We start from the raw sequence: 22,369 nt of genomic DNA, 5'->3' as shown, positions 1-22,369 counted from the left end.
TCTACCACTTGAGCCACAGTGCCACTTCCAGCTTTTTTCTTTTTGCTTATGTGGTGCTGAGGAATCAAACCCAGGGCCTCATGCATGCAAGGCAAACGCCCTGCCACTGAGCCACCTTCCCAGCCCACGTGATTTTTTTGTTGCTTTGTATGTCCCTCCCCCATGGTATAACCCCTGTTTTTGATGTTGGTATAATTTGGGGAGGGGAAGAAAACAAATTGTGAACCCATTGCAACAATGAAATGTACAAGATGCTATGTTGAAAAATGATCTTTAGAACTTTGGTGGGGGGAAGGTAGTCGTGGAGATGGGAGAGCAGGTATGGTAAGGGGAAAACAAAGGAGGAGGCAACCATTGTTGATGTACTCATTACCTTGCTCATGTAATTGTAACCCCTCTGTATGGTATTTTCACAATAAAAAATCTTATTAATAAAAAAAAAGGCAAGATTCAAACCGAGACCTATGTTGTTCTTTTCCACTGCAGAACAAACGTAAAGAACCAAAGCTTCCCAAGCCCTATTAAATATTCCATGTCCAGAAATGCAGGAAAATTGATGTAGAAATGTAGAAAATGGGATTTCCTGTTACAGATTATGTGGTATACATAATGATCTTTTCTTTATTCCTTAATAATGCTCCCATATTCCTTATCTACTTTTACCTTTGATGCTTACATGCTATGTATTTGAAGACCCCTACCTTGAATTTGATCTTTGGAAGACAAAGCTTCAGAATATGGGTATTCAGGAAAAATGAACCATTATCCTAATTTCCCTTAACTCTGTTAACAATTTCCAAAGTTGGTAAATGATCTCACACATTAGAGTAGAAGGTGGAAATTAAAATGAGACAGGAAAATGAAACTCACGCTTGAGAAGAATTAGCACTGGAGGAGAGATCTCTATTTGGCAGTATATCAAGCAAAGTTAGTACTATCATAGAAGATGAATAAATACAACTGTTAAAAGCAACATCAGATGTCTTGCTCAGATGTTTAACAGAGTTGAATTTTAAATATAGGTAATTGGAAGTAGTCCCTAGTACACTTTTCTAAACTTGTCAAGTTTGTTTAGCCAGCTAGAGAGAAGGGCAAGAATTGAAGAATGAAAGGAAGAGAATCATTTCTGCTCAAACAGGATTTAGAAAGGAAAGTTGCTCTAGTTTTCTATTTTCATTCACTTAGTACAAATCCTATTAAATACGTGAGAAAAGAGTGTTGAATGAGGTATGTATTTATTGTAAAATGAAGTTATCATTTCTAAACCAATCAAATCATCTATATTTTTAATGAGAGTTACAACTTGCAGAGTGGTAGAAATGTTAAGCACTAATTAATAAATGTGTCTGGCTGAGAAACTCAACCCAGGACTCAGAAACTAAGCTATGGAGGGATCATTAGAATATGAAATTCAGTGACACTTTTACATTGATTTGATGAAACTCCTGGGTCCTGTCAGAAATTTCAAGATAAAATACAGTTGACTTAACTTTTTTACTTAAATTTTCCAAGGTAGTTCTGAACCAGAGGTTTTAAAGATTTGCTTGTTAGAGGAGTATTTTTTTTGCGGGGGTCTGGTCCTGGGGCCTGAACTCTGGTCCTGGGCGCTGTCCCTCAGCTCTTCAGCTCAAGGCTAGCGCTCTACCACTTGAGCCACAGCGCCACTTCCGGCTTTTTTCTTTTTGCTTATGTGGTGCTGAGGATTTGAACCCAGGGCCTCATGCATGCAAGGCAAGCGCTCTACCACTGAGCCACCTTCCCAGCCCCAAGAGGAATATTTTTATGGTGGCTTTAAATGCTCTAAAACTGAAAGGAGACTAAAGACCAGTGGATATAGTATCAATAATAATAACACGGCATTATAGCTACTTTGTGTAAATGAAGAGTGTTTTGTGTTGTACAAAACATTCATCAATGCTAAAGACTTAGAGTATAATATTGTTCTAAGTCATCAAATCTGTGTTTAATTTTTCACAAATTAAAACTAGTAAATGTTGCATTTGAATCATCGGAAAGCTTTCCAAAATCTGAAAAGAAGTGGCTGGGAAGGTAGCTCAGTGGTAGAGCGCATGCCTTGCATGCCAGAGGCCCTGGGTTCAATTCCTCAGCACCACATAAGCAAAAAGAAAAAAAGCCGGAAGTGGCGCTGTGACTCAAGTGGTAGAGCACTAGCCTTGAGCTGAAGAGCTGAGGGACAGCGCCCAGGCCCAGAGTTCAGGCCCCATGACCGGACCCAAAAAAACAAAATCTGAAAAGAAATGCCCACAAAAATGGAATTTTTGAACTTTTTAAAAAAATGTTTTATTGTAAAGATACTATACAGAGGGTTACAGTTACATGAGTAAGGTAATGAGTACACTTCCTATTGAGTATTATACCCCTCCATTGTTTTCCCCCTCCTATCCCTTCCCTCCCTACCTTCCCCGAGGTTCTTTTTTTTTTAATTGTGATTAAGTGATTACATAATTTCCCAAATTTCACAGTATTGTGGAATAATGATGCTCATTTAAAGTCACAAGCTCATTCTAACTTTCCTGGAGCAAATTGTTTATCACAGTCTATAACATATACACGTATACACCATACATGTGATCAGCAGCATGGGGATATTTAGTAGTGGTTCGACCAGATGAGTGGAAGTTCTTTGTTTCTTAAGTCGTGTTAATTTTGTCATATCACCTAACATTTTAATTTTTGAACTTTTTAATGAGTTACCTAGAAAGGAAATGATGCCATTCCCTTGGTGTATAGTATATGGATTTGAATTGTTAAATTGAACTATTAAGCCATTTTCTATCTAGAAAAGTGAGTTTCACATGATTTAATCTAAGCTGAAGTGTGAGGTGTCTCTATAACAGATACACAACAGTTATATTGACTGAGGGAATACCATACAAAAAGTTCACTACGCCTTTTTTTGTGGGTGAGTATACGGCAGAAATGCCAGGGTAGAGTGTTTCTCTTCTATTTGATAAGAATAGAGGAGAAATGTGGCATAGCAATGAGAAACACACCTGGAAAGATAGCTTTGGAGAAGGTGGAATTTAATTTAGAAGATGTTTTTGAGCAAGGTAGAGAAATTTCTAGGCATGTTTTAGACAAATTTGGAAGGCAATGATCAGAACTGATGAAGAGGCCTTTGTAGACATCTAAGTTAGCAGAAATACAACCTACCTGAAGTAGTGGCTATGGAAATAAAGACTATTAGAATAAAGAGAAACTATATATAATAGATATACACTGAAAATTCTAAGAAAAAAATAAAGGAAATTTAGGATCAACCCAGCAGGCTATGTGAGAGGTCTTGGAAAGCAGAGGAGCTGCTTCTATCCAGGGATGATACTCTACATGACAATGTTCTCAATCCAGCATTAGGAGTAGTCACTTGGGCAGATCTCACTGCCCAAAGGGAATTTCATACAGTAGTGAGACGAAATATAGCTTAAAGCATCAGGATAAAGATAACTCTGGGGAGCAATGCAAGAGGTCATTTTATTTTATTTTACTTGCTGTCCCTGGGGCTTCAACTCAGGGCCTGTCCCTGAGCCTCTCTGTGTTCAAGGCTAGTCCTCTAGCACTTGAGCCACAGTGCCACTTCCAGCTTTTTCTGAGTAGTGTATTGGAGATAAGAGTCTTACAGACTTTTCCTGCCTGGGCAGTCTTTGACCCCTGATCCTCAGATCTCAACCTCTTGAGTAGGATTACAGGCATAAGAGGTCATTATTACCAAAGGGAAGCATGGGGTAGGAAGGATGGGGTGGGGGGTACTGAGAAGATACAGGTAAAGAGACTAGTTCCTACTTTGGTAGCCTGCATTTACCACTGGGTAACCAAGGCCTTGAGGGTCTCAGGCCAAAAAGGCCTGTGAAATTAAATGGACATCTTTCCATGGAGTTTGTTAACAAGGAGAGAGGAATAGAGATTGAAGATTTACAAAGGAGGGACTGGGAACGTAGCTCAGTGGTAGAGCACTTGCCTTGCATGCCTGAGGCCCTGGGTTCTATTCCTCAGCACCACATAAGCAAAAAGAAAAAAGCCGGAAGTGGTGCTGTGGCTCAAGTGGCAGAGCGCTAGCCTTGAGCTGAGGAGCTGAGGGACAGCACCCAGGCCTAGAGTTCAGGCCTCACTACCGGACACAAAACAAAACAAAACAAGATTTACAAAGGAAATATAAGGCATTAGTGTCACCACTCCTGAGCATACATGCTAAAGTACCTTAAGACAGCTGGTGTTGACAAGTCAAAGGTGATTGAGAACCAAGGCCAGAGAATCATTTGGGCAGAGATCAATGTCCAAATAATAACCTATTTTAAAATCAGAAATATTTCTCTTAAAATTTGAGATTATGCTATATTTTTGGCATCTAGACTTTTTAGTACTGGAAATGTAAATGAATTACCAGATCATTAAGCCACTCTTTAATGGCCAGGCCATGCATTATTGTTTCTGTGTGTATTTTACATTGCTCAATTAGGCAACACAGCTAATTTAGCATCTGGGTAACATCTGGAAATATGAGTATTACAGCATTCACTGCTGATGGTGGAAGATAATTCTACAATCAAAATGAAATCATGGTTACAAAAGATATCAGTGTATTTCCCACTTAGTGATAGGGCAAATTATTACCTTTCTTATAACGTTAGCTAATTAATTAGCAGTGATTATAATCTTCCTGCCTTCACACAAAATTCCTGTTTTTTTTACTCTAATTATAGCTGTCACGGGGTAACTTGAGCAACAATATAATCCTATAATTTAGGTGTTTGTTTCCCTGGTAAGAATCTTTATGGACAAGAGAGTACTTTATGTTGTAGGAAACCCTTGAGTGTTAACATAGTAACAAAGAAGGGAAAAAGTATGTCTTAGAAAACTGAAGCTGAACTAACATAAAGCCAAGTATCATGGACAGACATGTCACTACCAAGAGCATGTAATGTTCCTTGATAACTAGGATGCATCAAGACACAAATGTATCCAGTATGCATGTTTCTAAAATTAGGGAAACACAACATATTCTAAATCACTAATGACTTGCACTTCTTCAGAATTAAGTTTCCCTTCATTCCACTATTCCAGGCTTCCAGGTAAAAATATTATGATTACACAGATACAATTAAAATCACCCACTTGGTTCATCCAAAAGATAGAGACAGCTTACTACATAGATCTGGAATCAGTATCTAAAACAAACACTAATCCTATCAGAACATATATAGCGAATGCTTTCACTAGTAAACCTCAGTGTTATTTATGATGTAAGGGAAGATTTTCTACTACAATTATTTGTATCCTATTTGATAAATGCTATTGATTTGGTCTTAGGCAATAAGGCACTTAGATCACCATCTTTTGATATCAGTCAAGCACAAACTAGAATCAAAATAATGTTCTAAAATACAAGCATGAAAAGTAAAATTTACAAGATTAGGAAATACCTTTAGTCAGATACACATGGTAATAGTGACTATTGAAAGAACAAGTTCTTTCTATAAAATTATATCTAATTCATTATTGGGATATTTTCAATAAATAAACTAAAATTTTATTATATATGGCTACACTCAGTATTTCCATTTCTCTCCATGTTCAAATTTGTTTTATATCATCCAGTGTCTTTGTTGCCATTTGTTTTGGGGATTGTTTGTTTTGGTTGTAATAGTGTTTGAACTTGGGGCCTTGAGCTTCCTAGACAGGCTTATCAACACCAGCCCTTTTCTGCACAGGCTGTTTTTAAGATTGGGGCAGGCTTCCTATTAGCTGGAATTATTAGGTGCATAACACCCAGCCTATCTTCTTCCATTGAGATGTAGTCTCGATGCTGCCTGGGCTGGCCTGGAACTGTGATCTTCCCCATCTTGAGCTACTAGTGTCTGTCTTATTTTTGAGACAGGCTGTCCTTGAACTTTCTGTGTAATTCTAAGCTGACCTAAAACTTGATGTCCTCCTGTCTCAACTTCTTGCCTGCCAGGGATAACAGGATGTAACCACTATACCTGTCCAAAATATCGTAGATCTAAACAAGATGGTTCTAGAAAAACAGGCACAATCTTAATTAAGTTGATTTTTGCTTTTATTTGGGAGCCTTATAGATTGAACCAGTTGTACTGTATACTATATATCACAAATATGTGTTACCAAAAGAGAACTGAAGCATTATCAAAGAAGTCTGACCACAATAACTACTAAACGCAGTAGCAGCTCTAACTTGTGCTTAAATATTAATTGCCACTTAGGCACAATGTTAAGAAGACTAAGAAGCAACATACAGTTGTTTTTATAACTAATATGCTCTAATACATCAAAGAAAAACTAAGAAAGGATTACTATTCATCTTAAATAGCACTACTCCAAAAACATTATACTCACACTGTGTCATTTTTTATTCATGTCCCATGCCTTCTATTTAAAAGCTTATTCATTTTTCTTCTAATTTTAAGAATAAATAAAGCAAGATGGAAGCTTGCATTATCATTTAGTATGAAAACATAGAACCTAATCATAGCTAATGAGTATAATAAATGCTAGTCTGTATCCCTCTTGTTTGGTATGTATTTTATATACAGAAGGTAACATAGGCTGAATAACTAGGATGCCAAGTTACAGATGGGGTTGTGGAATGTTATTTGACAGCTGATTAAAGTAATCTGTCAGAAATGATGACTTAATCACCATAACACACTCCAAATTCCCTCATACAGTTTTACTCAGAGTAATCTAATTTTCCTGTAACATTTTTATTTTACTTTTTGCCAGGACGAAACAGTTACATCACTTGTTTTTCCCCTTTTAGTGTATTGCTTTATTCTAACAAATATAAATACCTAGTATCATTATAGCAAAAAAATGGCTTTGAGTCTGATAAGCCAAAAGCAGGTATGTAATTCTAAGCTCCTTGTGTTTTTCCTCAGTCTCTGGCTTACCAGTATATGTGAAACAGGTGGAAGTTGAGAGGTACTAGCGATATACTTCCTGGAGACTAAGAAAGGCCATTCTTTCCATTGGATTCTTTTAATTTTCAAATAGGACCTTTTCTTTTTCCCATAGGGAGACTCCTACACTAAAATAATGATAATAACTTGATCAGACACATACTATGCAGTATTTTAAATGCTTCACATGTATCAATGACCCTTAGAAGGAAAATGTAATTTTTTTTTTACTACAAGCTTTTTTCTCAATTGTGATTTGCCATGGAAAGAAAAAGATAATTTATGTTTCTATGTTATACTATTCAAATCCCTTTTTTTTCTTGACAGAGCTTAGTTTTGTAGAAATATATGTCAGCAAATATTGATAGAAAATAGCCCATATTCTTACCATGTAACATTGCTGTGAGAGACTGTTACTTGGGGCCAAAGGTATTGCACATATGTGAGAACACCTTCCTGGCAAACATAGGGCTCCTGAGTTCAAACCCCAGGACACTCCCCACCAGAAAAAAAAATTTTCCTCTCACAGAATAGCTAATTTTACTTATTAATTTGCCTCTCATAAATGTTAGGCATAACACATTTCTGATAGTTTATCTCATAAAGATCTCAGAGTCCAATTCCATTTTGTAAGTCTTATTAGAAAGGCCTGCGGGATTAACGATCAGAGGTAACATGGAACCTCTGTATTAGAATTTATATGTGCATGAATAGTTCCTGTAGAGCCTACTGGCACACTGACTGTAATAACTTTAAAGCTACGACTTCCTTTCTTTTGTTCATTGGAGGTTTATAGGCTTTTTTCCTGACTTTTTCAAGGAACACCCCAATAGTAGTTTCTTGGAATCATTTAAAAATCTGTGTGCTATATAGATGGGGGAGTAAAATATACACATATGCACATCCATGCATATATATACTGCCTGAACATCACTTTATGTTTTTAATTTAAAAGAAACTCATACATTGCAAAGTCTTTATGTTTATGTTTAATGTTGAAGAGGAAGATTAGAGTAATCTTGTAGGTTCTTAGAAACCCCTAACTTATTGACATTATAGTTGTATACATAGGTGCAGTTGATATGAACAAGAAGTTGGGCTTATGTAAGCCACACCCAGACCTCACTTTGAATCCTTGCTCCTTGACTTGGTTAAAGTATTTATCCTATGTCTCCTAATCTCATAGGACCATTGTAGGAATTAAATTGATCAATATACATCAACTGCCTATAGCAAACACTTCGAAGATCAAGAGTAAAGGGGTGATCGCCTCTGTTTTCCCAGACATTGCCTAAATTTCACATGATACTTGCAGGGTGGTACTTAGAGGATGTATTTAAGCAAACATTGGCAAGTAAAGAGTTCTAAAGCTACCTTTGATTCTTCCCCAATCTCTATATACACAATATAGCCTTCATGAAAATGACAAAATTGCTTATGTAAAGAGATAAGCAAACCTGTATATCTCTGGGTGTACCTTATTCTAATAGAAGAACCTTTGGCAGAATATAGTCTTTCTTTTGGGGGGATGGCTTACCTCCAGTTGGTAGTGATAAACTTATTTTCACCATTCATAAACGTATTTACAGGAAAATTCTGACAGTATGAGTGATTTGGGTATTTCAGAGTTATTATATTAGCAAGATACCAAGTACCCTGCATGAATCGCTTTTATATTGTCATGAATTGAAAGAAAAGTAACTATTTGTCTTTACTGACTAGAATCCTTTAATTTTCCCTTTTGGCATATAGCTCTTTTGTAAGTTCTCATCTTTTGCTCCCTTCTTTCTCTACTTTTTAAATATTTTATGGGCAGTAAGCTGATAATATGTACCAGCACAGCTCTTATCTCAAGGGCTTGAGAAAGGCTTAATAATGAGATGCATAACAGTGACTTTGTAAAAACCCATTTCAGGTTAAAAATGGCATGTTTTATTGAATCCTGCATGAAAGGTTGTTAACTCATCAATTGGTGATGGTTGGGGTTAAAAAAGTTCCAACATGAGTTCTCCACTGTGAGACCGGGCCAGGCCACAACCCTGCCACATCCCCAAGGACTCTGTCTTTCAGACAGGTCTGTGATAACTCAGAATCTTCTTTTAGGCATCACAGGACTAAAGCAGAGAAATCATACTTGATCTGTCTGTAATGGGGACTCTAGAGATAAAGCAGTCAGTGATTTCTGGTGCTCTATGGCCCAACCTCCTTCCTGTCTCTGTGGCATAATTTTTGTACTGTAGCTAGTAAAAACTATTGCCAGGGCTGGATGCAGCTCTCTATACAGACCCACAGGTCTGGAGTAATGCCTTTGCTCAAAGTTATATCCTTATTCTCATTTTCATGAGCCACAGGTGAGTTCCACTGTGATGAACCTAAGATCAGCAGATCAAGGAGTAAGGTCCAGTCAGAGGTCAGCCATTTTGAAAACAGCTCAATTGTGCAGCCTTTTGTGTATATGGAGTGGGGAAAGGAGGCAGATCACATGCCACATATCTGTGAATAGGCAAGATGAAGGGGAGGCTTTACCACCAGGCAGGAGATAGCCAGGGTGCCTATCTGTGCCATAAGGAAGCAGCTGCATGTTTTTGCTGGCGAAAAGACAGTGAGATACAAGCTGATCCTCACTGAAAACTATGCAGTCCTGCAAAATCCAGTTCTTGGTGTGTCACAGTGAGATGCTTTGAGTGATTCTGTTCAGCTATGCACATGATACCAATAGATAATGCAGATATAACACAAATTCAACAGCTGCCTTCTCCCCAGAGAAGGAAGTAGGAATCGATTAAAATGTCCTCTTTTCTTATGTTTCATTTGTTTTAAAACATAGGGCTACATAGAGACAAGGACAGTCACCAGTACTTTAATATGTAACTTTAGGCAAAATGTTCTACAATAAAATCAAAAAGAGATTCATGTGCAATCAAAGAACAAATTGAGAAGACTTTCTTCATAGAAATGTAAGCATGAAAAAATACACTTGGTCATGAACTGTTGATACTTCCAAAACTTTGACTTCTGCCATTGCCTAGTACAGGCATGCTGTCCACAGAGTATGCAATGTGCAGACCTTAGCATCTTGTAATCTTTTAAATTTGATACAAATAGAACTGAATTAGACATAGGTATTGGACTCATTACTGTTGCTCCATCCTAACTTAGGAATGTCAAGAGGCTGGCATCTGTAAAATTCCTCAAGTCCCCAAACAGTATATACAGACCATGTTAGTACAGACCACTGATTATTTCTTTAGATGTAGCCATGCTATGTGATTATGAAAATGCAACCCCCAATTTTTAATACATTTTTGGAGACTCCTTGCAAAATTCTTGAAGTTATGTTCTCATTTGTCATAAGAAAAAGACATGGCTTTGAGAAAACTCTCCTCATACGTAGGGAGACATTGGACTGATTGGAAGACTGTTAAATATGTGCCTTCTTTGGTCTGCTGTTATCAACTTGGACCTCTACATGTTGAGCACAATGTGTAGAGATCCATCCTCCAGCCCACCTCACCTTGGCAGGAGTTTTGTTGGGAAGAAGCAGTGGGATTTCATTGGTTCCATCTTTAATAGTTGAGAAAGGTTCTCAGAGTGTGACTTCTGGCTGCTAATCTTGGTGCCTGGGGAAGTTTAAGTTCAGGGTTTGGTACACTTGAATTATTTCCTTCTTGAATTCTCTATTCCATGAATGAATACACTCACTACTAGTATTATTATGTTCTAGGTATTTTTGTTTTGGGCATGATCTTTAAGAGCTCTGATTGTTTCATGTGTTGGTCATTCTTTAGTATGACTTAATTTCTTACTCTGACACTTTGAATATATGTTCTCTTCTCTGCAATGTTCTTTATGCAGTTCCTAGCTAAAATTAAGATTTCTTTAAGAAGAATTTCTCCATCTGAGCCACCTTCAATGAACTTTTCTGTCCATAGTCTCTGTTGGGCTTGCTTTCTCTTGAGTTTCCACACTGCACGTCTTAGCACAGCACACTTATCAGACTCTGAAAAATGGTTGATGGATCTTTCTCTATTGTATAACACAAGCTCCATCTCATGGTAAGAACGCATCCTCCTTGCCTTTCCAGCATCTAACAGCATCTGCTAAAAGCAGGAAGGAGAGAATGGATGTATAGTTCTAGATTCATGTGGATTCAATATTTGAAATCCCTTCTCCTCTTGGGAAAGAATATTTTTCTTAAAATGTGAAACTTTAAAACAGAATGTATACTTTTCTGCAGTAATCTCCCTCTCCATCCAAGTTTTTAGAATTGGGGAATTTTGAGGAAGATAAACAACATTATGAGAATGACTCCTCATCATTCTTGTCTTGCTTGACATTTACCTGCTACATGTGATTCAAACTGTATCACTTCAATACACAATGTCTATGATAATGAGCTTTTCTTAATATAGTACCAGCTGAACACCTTTCTCAAAGAAGGTCACATTGCTTTTACATACTTTATCTTAATTGTCTTCAGAATGTCTGTGCAGTTGGGTGACCACCCATTCAAGTTTCCATAATCTGACAATCCAGATCTCTATAAAGCAGATTTTCCCCGAGGGTCCAGAGAAGACCAAAACACAGCCCAAGTCTATAGTGATAGTAGCTGCTTTGTTGCCACTGCCCATATGCTCCCACGAGCCTTCTGGATAGTTTTAAAAGAGAAACAGAACAGCTGCAAGAAAATAAAAACTGGAATCATACTGTAATACTAGTCATAGGTTATAGAGACAAAGGGTTGTGGCAGTTTAGAACAAAAGACTACTTTCAGCTAAGGGAATATTGCAGATGCCCTCAAATAACTGTTTGGCTTCTTAGTTGAAGATCAGTGTGTTCCACATTGGACATTTTGTGGAAAAGCAATTTGGTCTAGGCTAGCCATCACTGGATTTAGAGTAAGGAGATTAAATTTCTCATCCCAACTCTTTACTGTTCACCAGCTTTGTATCTATCCTTAGAGAAGTTGCTTATTCCCTGAATCACACCTATAAATGTCTCCATTTATAGCAATGGACTATGATTTCTAGGACCCTTCACAGCTTCAGAGCAGAAAGATACTGCCTTTGTCCCAACCAGATTTTCTCCTTCAGTTCTCCATGTATATCACAGGTAAACCTGAATGCTTGTGACATCTGTTTTTGCTGTTGCTCTGCTGTTGATTACCCTTACTGCTTTTTTTTTTTTAGTATATACACATTGCTCCTTGAGGGCAAGAGTCATGTTCATTTCATTTCTAGTTACAGGATATGCGTGTATATTTTCTCTCTGTAAGTTTTATCTGACTCTTTAGTATATTAACATATGTAGGTCTTTTCTATCTTGAAATAAAAGCTGCCACCTCCTACTCTCACCCCATCTTGCACATTTTCAAATCTCAAGTGGAAGTCTTCATCTGTCATATCCATTGTTGTCCTACCCATTACGCCTCTTCTCCCTACAATGTGGAGTTTTGGCCCTACTACTTCCCAGAAACTACTTTTGACAAATTCCCTAGAGAATTTTTTGTTGCCTAATCCCAAAAGATATTTTGGTGTTTTCATTATGGTCTCTAGTAGCATCTGTTCTGACCATGCTCTTATTCTTGGTAATCCCTCTTATGGCTGCTACAGGATCTGTGTCTCCTGCTTCTCCTACCTCCCTGTCTGACCTTTGCTCTGTCCTCTTTATTAGATACCCATTTCCTCATGATCCATGGTTCTCCCATCACTGTTGACTCTTTTCTTTCTCATTGTCATCCTGGCAGCTTCACTGATGCTGTAGTATCCATTACCACATACCACAATGGCTTCTGAGGCCTGGCCCCTCTCTCAAGCTTGATCTCCGCATTTCCAACTTCTCTGTATCTCATCACATCAAATGTAGTATATCCAGACCTGTGCTTGTTAGCCTCCTCCAAAACTCCTTTCTGTTTTCCCTATTTGGGGAATGATTCTATCATCCATTTAGCTGTCTGAGTCTGGAGTTATCCTTCTTCATCTCATGACCTGCCAATTACCATTGAAGTTTAGTGTTACCTGGGCTATTTGCAGAAACCTTTTCACTGTCTTCCCTGGCTCCTGTGTCTCTCTTCTGTAGTCAGTCCTCTGTGCCATGGCCAAAACCGACTTTTCAACACTTCAAATTCTGTCTTTCTGCCTTTGCTACTTAAATCTGTACCTGACCATGAACCTGATGAAAGCAGTCTCAACTCAGAAGACGCTCTCAGACCTAGATACTGACACCTTTGTAGCTCTTCTCATTCCCTTCCTTACTTGCATGACAGGATGAACACCTTGCAGAAAGGAAAGCAGTGTACCCACTCTTACCTCGGTTTTGGGATAGCCAATGAGCTTCATGTATCATCCCTAGATACTAGGCTAACCTTCACCTTTTTGTTTTGTTTTTGTGGTACTAAGGGGTTGAAACTAAGACCTTATACATGCTAAGCAAGTGCTATACCACTTGAACTACATTCAGAGCCCTTTTGTGGCTGTATTATTTTGTTTAGTTGCTATTCTGAGTATATTTTACTAAATACATATCAATTACTTTCCTGAGGCTGGCCTTGAACTGTGAATCCTCTTGCCTCAACCTGCTGTGTATATAGCTAGGATTACAGGTGCACACTACCACAACTGGCTCAACCTTCACCTTCTTTTCCAGATAGTAAATTACCTACACCTCTAGACTCCTAGAAGCTTTTTCTTGCCTTTCCTCCAGCACTGGACATATTGCCTGACTGGCTACAGTAATGTTTCCTACCACACAGTAAGCACCTAAAAGGAAGGAACCATCTTCACTTTACCTGTGTTACCATGCCTCAGCCTAGAGCTCAACATGCAGTGGGTATTTCTTCCATGTTTGCTGATCAAGTGGACAGACACATCCTGGAAGGATAGTTTACTCAAAGACTATTGATTTTCACAAAACATTTTATCTGTCTTCTCCACATTCTTTAGCCTAAATCAGGTGTTTCTACAGTTTACCCCTGCCTGCTTTTTAAGGTAAATATTCTACGTTTATTATGAAAAGGCATGTCTACTTAGGATCTCTATACACATTACGTTCTTATTGTCTTCCCTGCTCCACAAATGAAAAGTATAAATGAGTGAAGTGAGCCTACTGGTAGATCTGTTCTATGCATAAGATCATCTTGGCCTTTTAGGGAAATGAAGCAGCTCTACATTATTTAACCTCTTATCCCTTGACAGTCCTTCCTCTTTCATTTTCTTCTTGTGTTCTAAAAACCCTGGCAGATATTAGGTGCACATGGACAGCCTGATAATAATTTCCCATCATGTAAGTGCCAAAGCCAAGTACCATTCTCCTTTCATTCAAATTAGATAAACCCAGGCTGTGGCTTGCTTGCAAGTGATGGAAGTCCATGGGGGAAATTAAAGGTTCACAGAGAACGGGACCCATTATAATAAAAGCATTTGCACAGCCAGTGATTCCATCCACCCTATGGCTTCTGTGTTCCTTAGGGTATGATGAAATGGGATGCAAGAGGACCTGTGAAAGTAGTTTGAGGAATTGGTTTTAATTGGAAATGGTGGTGACATCCTGTGCTTGGAGTAAACTCTGAGGATCACACACAATGATATCGTCAGCGTTGTATAAAGGGTTAGAAGCATCCTGAGTCCACCTGGATGTCATACCCAGTTGTTTCAAGGCCTTTCAGTTCCTGCATATGTACTGATTATGATCATAAGGCCCATGTCTCCCTCTTACCCTTCTTTCCCCTTCTCTCCCCCTTCTCTTCCCTCTTCTTCTCACTCTTTGCCTTTCCTCATACTCACTCTCTATGTTCTTCCAGTGGCTCTCATTCCTGTTCTATATTTAGCACATAAAAATATTACATATTGATGCCTGAATCAATCAACTGTTAGACTTTCAAATTATGCATAACTATGAAACCTGAATGAAATCCACAAAGCAGACATATAGAATAACCAGGAGAAAAACAAGGACAGTCTACATTTGAATAATACAATCACAATAACTAATTTTTGTCAACACATCCTAGGTTTTGTTTATGTATGAAGCACTTTACATTCGGTTTCTCATTTAACTTCTCATCACTCTGTATGCCAGCAGTATCTCCATCTCACCAAAGAGGAGGCTGAAGCTCAGAGAGGTTAAAACAGTAAATCCAAGATCATGTAGCTGTAATGAAAGACAGAATCAGAATTATCTACAATATAGAGGCAGAAATTGTATTAATTGTCAAGGCCAGTTTTGAGGTCAAGCCTGACTCCAAAGCCCCCAAGCTTTTAAGTACTATGTTTCAGTGCCCCTTGACTTAAAAGGCCATATTCCAGAAAACAAAACTCAAGTGTGTTTTTTAACATAGGTAGTTTTACCCAAGAAAAGTTTTGTTATTACTTACATGGTAACAAGAGCAGTACTCTAGTCATATAGTATCAGATTTCTGAGACTGGTTTTACAGTTGTTCAATCTGCCTTTACTTTCTCACTTTTGTATTTTTAGATGCATCATCCTATTCAGATGAAACCTGCAGATAGTGAAAAGTCAAACGGTAGGTGGTAACCAACTGCTTCTTCAATAATGTCTGCTTCTGTATAAGTCAGGTGGGGGAGAGGGGACTGGTCTAGCTACATTTTAGCCCTGGAACAGGGAGGTTGCTGACCCACTGCCTTCCACTGTGGTCAGCATATCTGGAGAAGTACACACTCTAGTCCTCTGTCATAGTTACCTCTGGTGCGGAGATCTGTGACATTTAAAGGAATGCCTTTCTATGACTACCTGCCTAAGGCTTGTCCTGTGTGATGGTCATGTGATATTCCCTCCAACACAACATAGAGAGAGAAAGGAGTTGCCCATTAAAAAATAGATTTTCTTGTTTTTTGTTTTTACTCTTTTCCTTTATTCCTCTTTGTCTTATTGCATTCTTCTCTAAATTGTACCAATACATTTACATCATAACTCAGCCTGCTGGTTAAGTAAATGTACACTCACTGCAAAAATATGCATTTGTTGAGGTCCATGAGATAATTGGAATTTGCCTCGTCAAGCTACTAGAGTTGATAACCCACATTTCTCTCTTAAGTTTTTGCTTCCATTTATACAGATGTTCTGTCCTTGTTTTGTTCTTGTAATTTCCTGAAATCTATGTTAAAAGAACCTTCCACCTTCCTATAGCACAGAGCCCCTTCGCCCCACAAGACTGGCATAATCAGCACGGCTTCCTTCCAGCAGGCAGTTTTGCACCTCATTAATTAGTAATGAGTGCAGAAGCCACGCACTTAGAGAGCTACATATCTGCACATGTAAATTATGGCTGGGCTCTAAATCTCCTCCAAGATATATTTTGCTAATTGTAGTACAGCCCATTTTCTGGCTTCTTCATAGACTAGAAAGTTGTAAAGATAATTCCAAGTTGTTGCATGGCACTGCTGGCACTTGGTATATCAGAGCTTTCCTGGACATGGAGCAAACACTGATACTTTTCCCACTGGCTCTTTAGCCCTATACTTTTCATAGTGAGAATTCACTTTTCCCATGTTCCTTTATCAGATACACTGAATTTAGTTCTAAACACAAGTTCTAACCTCTGCCACTGCTTTGTTGATAGAATATGATTAAGTTGCTTCATTCATTCATTCAACAACAACTTGTTGGTTACTTACTGTGGATCAGATATGTCTGTGGGGGAAGGTTAGCTTTGTAACAATAAACTTGAAAAAGAAAAGACTGCAAGAGACTGGTCTCATACTCAGTCTTCTGATTCAAGTGCCCAATGGATACTTAAATAAGCAACTTTGAATCTTATTTATAGGAGCAATGGTAATTATCTAACCTGGGTTGGCTTTTTGTTCTTCCCAGATGCTCCAATATGGTTTATAAGTGATTTTGTAAATGATAGAGCACTTCTGTAAAATATTATTGTTATCACTCAGAGATATCCCCTGACTTTATAGTGTTCTTTGCTCAGCATGTCTGCCTAGACACAAGGCCATTTCCTGTGCTAATTTCTGGAGCTCTTTTGCCCCAGAGGTGCCCATTCACCATCTGTTCTATCCCTTAGTGGCAGGCAGGAGAGATTAATCTTATATTTGTAGGATGAACCCTGTCATTGCACATCTTCTTGGAGCGTCTAGCTACCAAGAGATATTCTGAGCAATTCTCTAAACTGTCAGGGTGCTGGCTATGGGATTAAAGTCTCTGGAAAAGGATTTGTCTTATTTCTGAGCCTACATTGTATTTATAACAGCATGAATTAGAGAGCTGCGCTTTCTGAAAACATGACCTGAAATACCCAAATAGTTGAAACCTGAGGTGATTTCTTCTTTCATGTTTTCTGCTTTGCATATATATATACTCTGACATAGGAATCCTTTGCATAGGCAAGCTGCTGGGAGTTCTCAAGAGTGTTTTGCTTCTCTTTCTGTCCAATATCTGCTTTAAACACTGAAGATCATATTTACATTAGGTTTATAGTTACAGAAGACTAAAATTACCATGCACATGGGTGTCCCCAGACACCCAAAAGACAAGAAGTGGGCACAATTATTGCTAGGATAAGGAAGTGCCTAAAAATCGGGAAAAGCATGGGGATATACATTAAGGTCTTGAGAGTCTAGAATGGACTCTGCCCTTGTTGGCTGTGTCCTTTGACAAGTTACATAACTTCATGTAGCCTTAGCATCTTCACCTCTAAGAAGGGGCTACCATAGTGTGGCTGTGAACTCATTTTGTTATATCTGCCTTTCATGGTTGTTTGAGGATTACCTAAGTTAACATCTTATCTGTAAAGAGCTTAGTATATATAATATCTGACACAGATCTTTAAGTGTATTGTTACGTTAAGTTAACATAATTCCCCCAAGGATGATGTTTCAGTGCAGTCTGAGTGGCAGAGGCTGACAAGCCCAGGCTTTGGCTGTTTAAAATGTAGACCTGTACGTAGAAAGGAAACCCCCAAACCCTCTAGTGGAGCCTACCGTCCTCCCACTTTGTAGACTGACCTTCATTATCTACATTTCTACTAAGAAAAAAACAGAAGTTACAAATGGGCTAAAAGCTATGTTTCAGGGTTCGTTTTATGGAGGTTCCCATGGAATTTCATCTTGTATACATGAGCATATTTCATGGTTCTCCTTGGGTCTGATTTAAGAAACAGAAGAATTATGTGCTGTTCTAAAGTAGGTGATAAAAGCTGCAGCCCTTTCTGCTTCCACATGGCATTTCTGACAGGTAAGCATAGTTTTAAAAGCTCAAAGAGCACAAAGATTTCTTTAGCTCAGATGCTGTAAATAGCTGCTGTAGCTGTGAAAGAAGTATAACGAGCTCTAATTGCACTTTTATTGAGTTTGCTGACATTTATGTACAGCACAAAGGACTCATCACAGTCAGACAGTAACTGTCTTCATTATCTCTGTGCTCAGATTTCTAAAACTTTATATTTGCTGAGCAAGAAAGGGCTGCTAATCACAGATCAATTAATGATGGACAAATGAATTCCAGCAACACAACTTACAACTACCCTTTGAAACTCTCATACATCTAGAGATTCTGATAAAAGGAACTTCTGTGGTGAGCCCAGAAATTGCTAGATTGTTCCTAGGTCAGCCCTGTAGTATAGATCTTACTTAATGGGCTTCCTAAATCTCTGTAGTTTCTTACACCATACCCTCCAATTGACTCCAGTTTTAGCTTCAGCCTGTAGCACATTTGTACAGATTCACAACATCTTATTTCCTGATCACATTCTTCTACTGAACCTGGTATCCAAACAAGAAGAAGAAGAAAAAAAAACCCACCCTAAATAAGCAGTCAATAATAAAGCTCTTAAGAAGAATACATTGAAATAGCCAATTGTCAACAAAACACAACATATTTTTCCATTGCAGAAAAAAAATGAATGAGTGATATATGAAGTGAGTACTTGAGGTGTAGGTTTAAGGTTCTGAATTAACCACACAAGCCTAGTTATTCTGTTTCATTCTTCTTCATTTATACCAACCAAGCATTAGTCCTGGGTGTACAATAAGTGTAGGTACAATAGGAGGTACTAGCTGTGCAAGACTTAAAAGCAGTTGCTGAAGCTAGTCTCATGGAATCACCTCTGCTCCTGTGCTTGTATCTCTGAAGCTGGAGCCAGTATTGAGTATTATGCCATGCTTCTTGTTGCGAGGGGATTGTTTTTACTCTCACTAGACAGAGCGTATAAATCCACCCTGCTTTAACCTTCCAGCCTTACAACTTGTCAAGGATCCTTAAAAGCCTAGTATCCAGAAATGCTACTTAATAAGTAGACCACAGACTCCTTTTCTCAGAGCCTACAAACCCTCCTGTATTTATGCATCAAGTTTAGAGCTAGCAGAAGTCATGGTAACTAAATTTTGTTGGGGGGGGGGGGCAGGGGTGAAGACCTGCAAAGTAGGAATCACGGATGTTTCTATCCAGTCACTTTTTGGTTTACTCAAAGATGAGGAAATAATTTTGAAATTCATAGTGGAGAGACTCACAGATTTGGAGGCAGTAATTAAATGCCATATGTTAGCACTAACACATTCAAAAGTTGTTAATTAATTCAGGCAGCCCCAAATCCAGGTGTGACTTTGACAGATTTTACACCAGAGTGTTAGCACAGACTTACAATTAGGGATTTTTTTAATGAAGTTTCTATTCCCCTAACTTTAAAAAGTTACCCTTATACCTAAGACTTTAACCTTAATTCATGATACCAAGGGTGAACTTTAAATGGTTAGTAGTATGGAACCCCTTTCAGTCCTTCTGCTGTTTGTTATTAATGGGGGAGACCCCATCTGTGAGCACTTCACATATGAAGGTCTGGCCCTGCACTCACTGGCTGTCCTAGAGGAAAATGCAGGCAGGGACTATACCTTTCATTTCTCCTCCCATCCCCCAAGAGTACCTAGTAGTCTAGTATGAATATAGTAGTGTGAACATTTATGGAATCCACATCCTCATAGATTTTTTTTCTAAATGAGAAAACCAGGCATTCGTGGCTCACGTCTATCATCCTAGCTACTCAGGAAACAGAAATGAGGATTCAAAGCCAGCTTGGGCAGGGAAGTCCAATAAATCCAGGAGTAGAATGATCCAGGCTCAAGTGTTAAGAATGTTAGCCTTGACCAAAAACTAAGGGACAGTTCCCAGGCCCTGAGTTCAAGCCCTAGGACCAGCACCAAAAATAAAACCCACAACTTATTTTCCCATTAATACTCAGAAAATACTCACCAATAAAGTTACCAAAAAGTGATAGCAGAGTTAAGTGAATTCAAGATAATTTTGTTTATTTAGAATATTTACAAGGGGAAGGCTGGGAATAAACGTTACAAAAAAAATTTTCCCTGGAAGCTGGGATAGCTCAGGGGAGAAGAAAGATGTTTAATGACTCTCATATTCCTAAAGCCAACATGGCCAAACTCTTGTGACCACAAAGTAACTTCAACTAGTAACAGATTATAAAGGCCCAGCTTCCTGCACACATGCAGCAAAGAAGACTAGCATTTTGAGCAGCATATGAATGGGGAAGTTTCCTTTTTATTTCCCCCTTTAAGTAATCATTGTTTTTTGTTTTAAAAAGAATTACCCTCCTCTCATGGCCTGGCTGGGCTTATCCTTAGAGATGGCTATTCTTAGTCATCAGGTTTTCTCATGAGTAATTTCCATTTTTTGAATATTCATCTTAGGAAAAGTCATTTTTTAGCTTACTTTAGTAGCTACATTTTGAACTTACTATAGCATTACCCTGGAACTCAAAACCTGCAAATTGTATGAGCCAACCACCATAATTAGAGGTTTACCAATGAACACAGGGACCAAGTAAGATTTTTTCTTTTACTTAAAAAAACTGAAATAAGATCTTCCAAGGTAGGAGAAATACAACAAAAATTTTGATTATTCTCATACAGGTGCCCATCTTATTTTGGTGGGTATAGGAGTCTCAGAGATGAGAGGGAAGAAGAAATAACAACTGCAAACTAGAAGTATTTCCTTCTGTCCTCTGCCTTATTTTGATCAGTTCCATCTATCTCCCCTTTCTCAAGAGAGTACTCCTTTCCACAGGGCTACTCAGCCCAAATCCTCCCATGTGAACAAGTCTAGGCATCATAGGTAGCCTAGAGTCGCCCTGAGCTTTAAAGAAAGCTCCTTGCTGGGGCTTCTTGATGTTTCAGTGTTGGTGTTCCTTGCTGTGCCTGACCACTAGGCTTAATCCAGTCCATAGTAGATCATTGGTATGAGACTTACATTGAAAAATTCTCAACTAACTAAAGGCAGTCAGGTGTTCAGCATCCTCTCTCCCAGTAATCAGATTCCATCAAGCTTGTTGCTCATGACTACTTTGAGTGTGGACATAAACATCGTCCTTTGACTGGCCAGTACTCTCCTTGTCTTTGAGCCCCTTCTTCACCCCTGTCAGCCTTCTATCCTCTAAAATTAAACTCCTGCTACTGTTAACTCTGTGTCAGGCCTAGTTACTTGCTTCCTCATCCCACTGCTAGTCTATTCAAAGATATGTGCTTCTTAAAAGAGCCTTAGAGTTTTTCTGAGTTGTCTTACAAGGTATCCTAAGAATGGAGAGAGACTGGGTGAGAATGACTGAGCATCACTCCAAGCATCTGCCACCTCCAATCAGCTAGCTGAAGCATATAGCTGAGCTACCTTCTCTCCAGTGCTGTAGGGCGGGGGGGGGGGGAGAAGAAAAGAATAAACCTGCATCTCTGGGTGAAAAAATTGTGATCCCAGAAGTCCCAAAATTCTCCAACATCAACATCAAGTTAATGGCAGCATAGAGAACCTAAGTTTTTTTTTATTTGTTTTTGTTTTTTGTGGTTTTTTTCATCATGGCCTTGGCTGTACCCTGTAAGACTCATCTGCTTCCTCTGCATTTGAAGCAAATACAGTAGATGGAAAAGAACACTGGAGGCTGGATGAATAACATATTTCTCAAGTCCCTCATCTACATTCTGGAATTTTATGACAGATTGTTCAGCTGGCTCATGTAGATTCTTCAAAGCTATACTGCCCTCTGTAGTAGCTACATGGGGCTTTTAAATTAACTAAAATGAAGTTACATTTTTAAAAAAAAACTCAGTTCCTTAATCTCATTAACCAGTTTTAAGTGCCCAGTAGCCATACATGACATCAGGTAATATTAGAACAGACACGGGACTTTGCTGTCACCACAGGGGATCCCGCTGCACAGGGCTCCTCTTGAGTGGCCTGCTTCATGAACAGATCTTCCCCAGCTTCAAGAGGGCACAGACTACATATTTTAATTGGAACCCAGAAGCAACTGGCCCCCATAAGTCTGCAATAGATCTTCGTTGGTTAAATGAAAATAAGATACTGTCCATCCACGAAGGACAAAAAGAAACAGAAATGAGAGAATTTAATAGGAATGACAAGATTATAAACAGATTGAGAACAAAGATTTATATACATCAACCTGTGTCCAAGCC

The 22,369-nt window shown here is 38.6% G+C and overlaps 1 protein-coding gene across 11 annotated transcripts in view; it reads left to right on the top strand.

Moving 5' to 3' along the window:
• Celf2 (CUGBP, Elav-like family member 2) overlaps positions 1-22,369 on the top strand; it is a 162,791-nt gene that overhangs the window by 77,942 nt on the left and 62,480 nt on the right. For all 11 annotated transcript variants that reach the window (XM_013014667.1, XM_013014671.1, XM_013014666.1 and 8 more), the window contains one exon: positions 15,405-15,453. In XM_013014667.1, coding sequence (XP_012870121.1) covers positions 15,405-15,453 — 49 coding nt within the window. The remainder of the gene's footprint in view (positions 1-15,404; positions 15,454-22,369) is intronic.

This window comes from Dipodomys ordii, unplaced genomic scaffold (genome assembly GCF_000151885.1).
Source record: "Dipodomys ordii isolate 6190 unplaced genomic scaffold, Dord_2.0 Scaffold24, whole genome shotgun sequence".
Taxonomy (NCBI): domain Eukaryota; kingdom Metazoa; phylum Chordata; class Mammalia; order Rodentia; family Heteromyidae; genus Dipodomys; species Dipodomys ordii.
The sequence above is the reverse complement of the archived record's forward strand: the minus strand, read 5'-3'. Positions and strand labels throughout refer to the sequence as shown.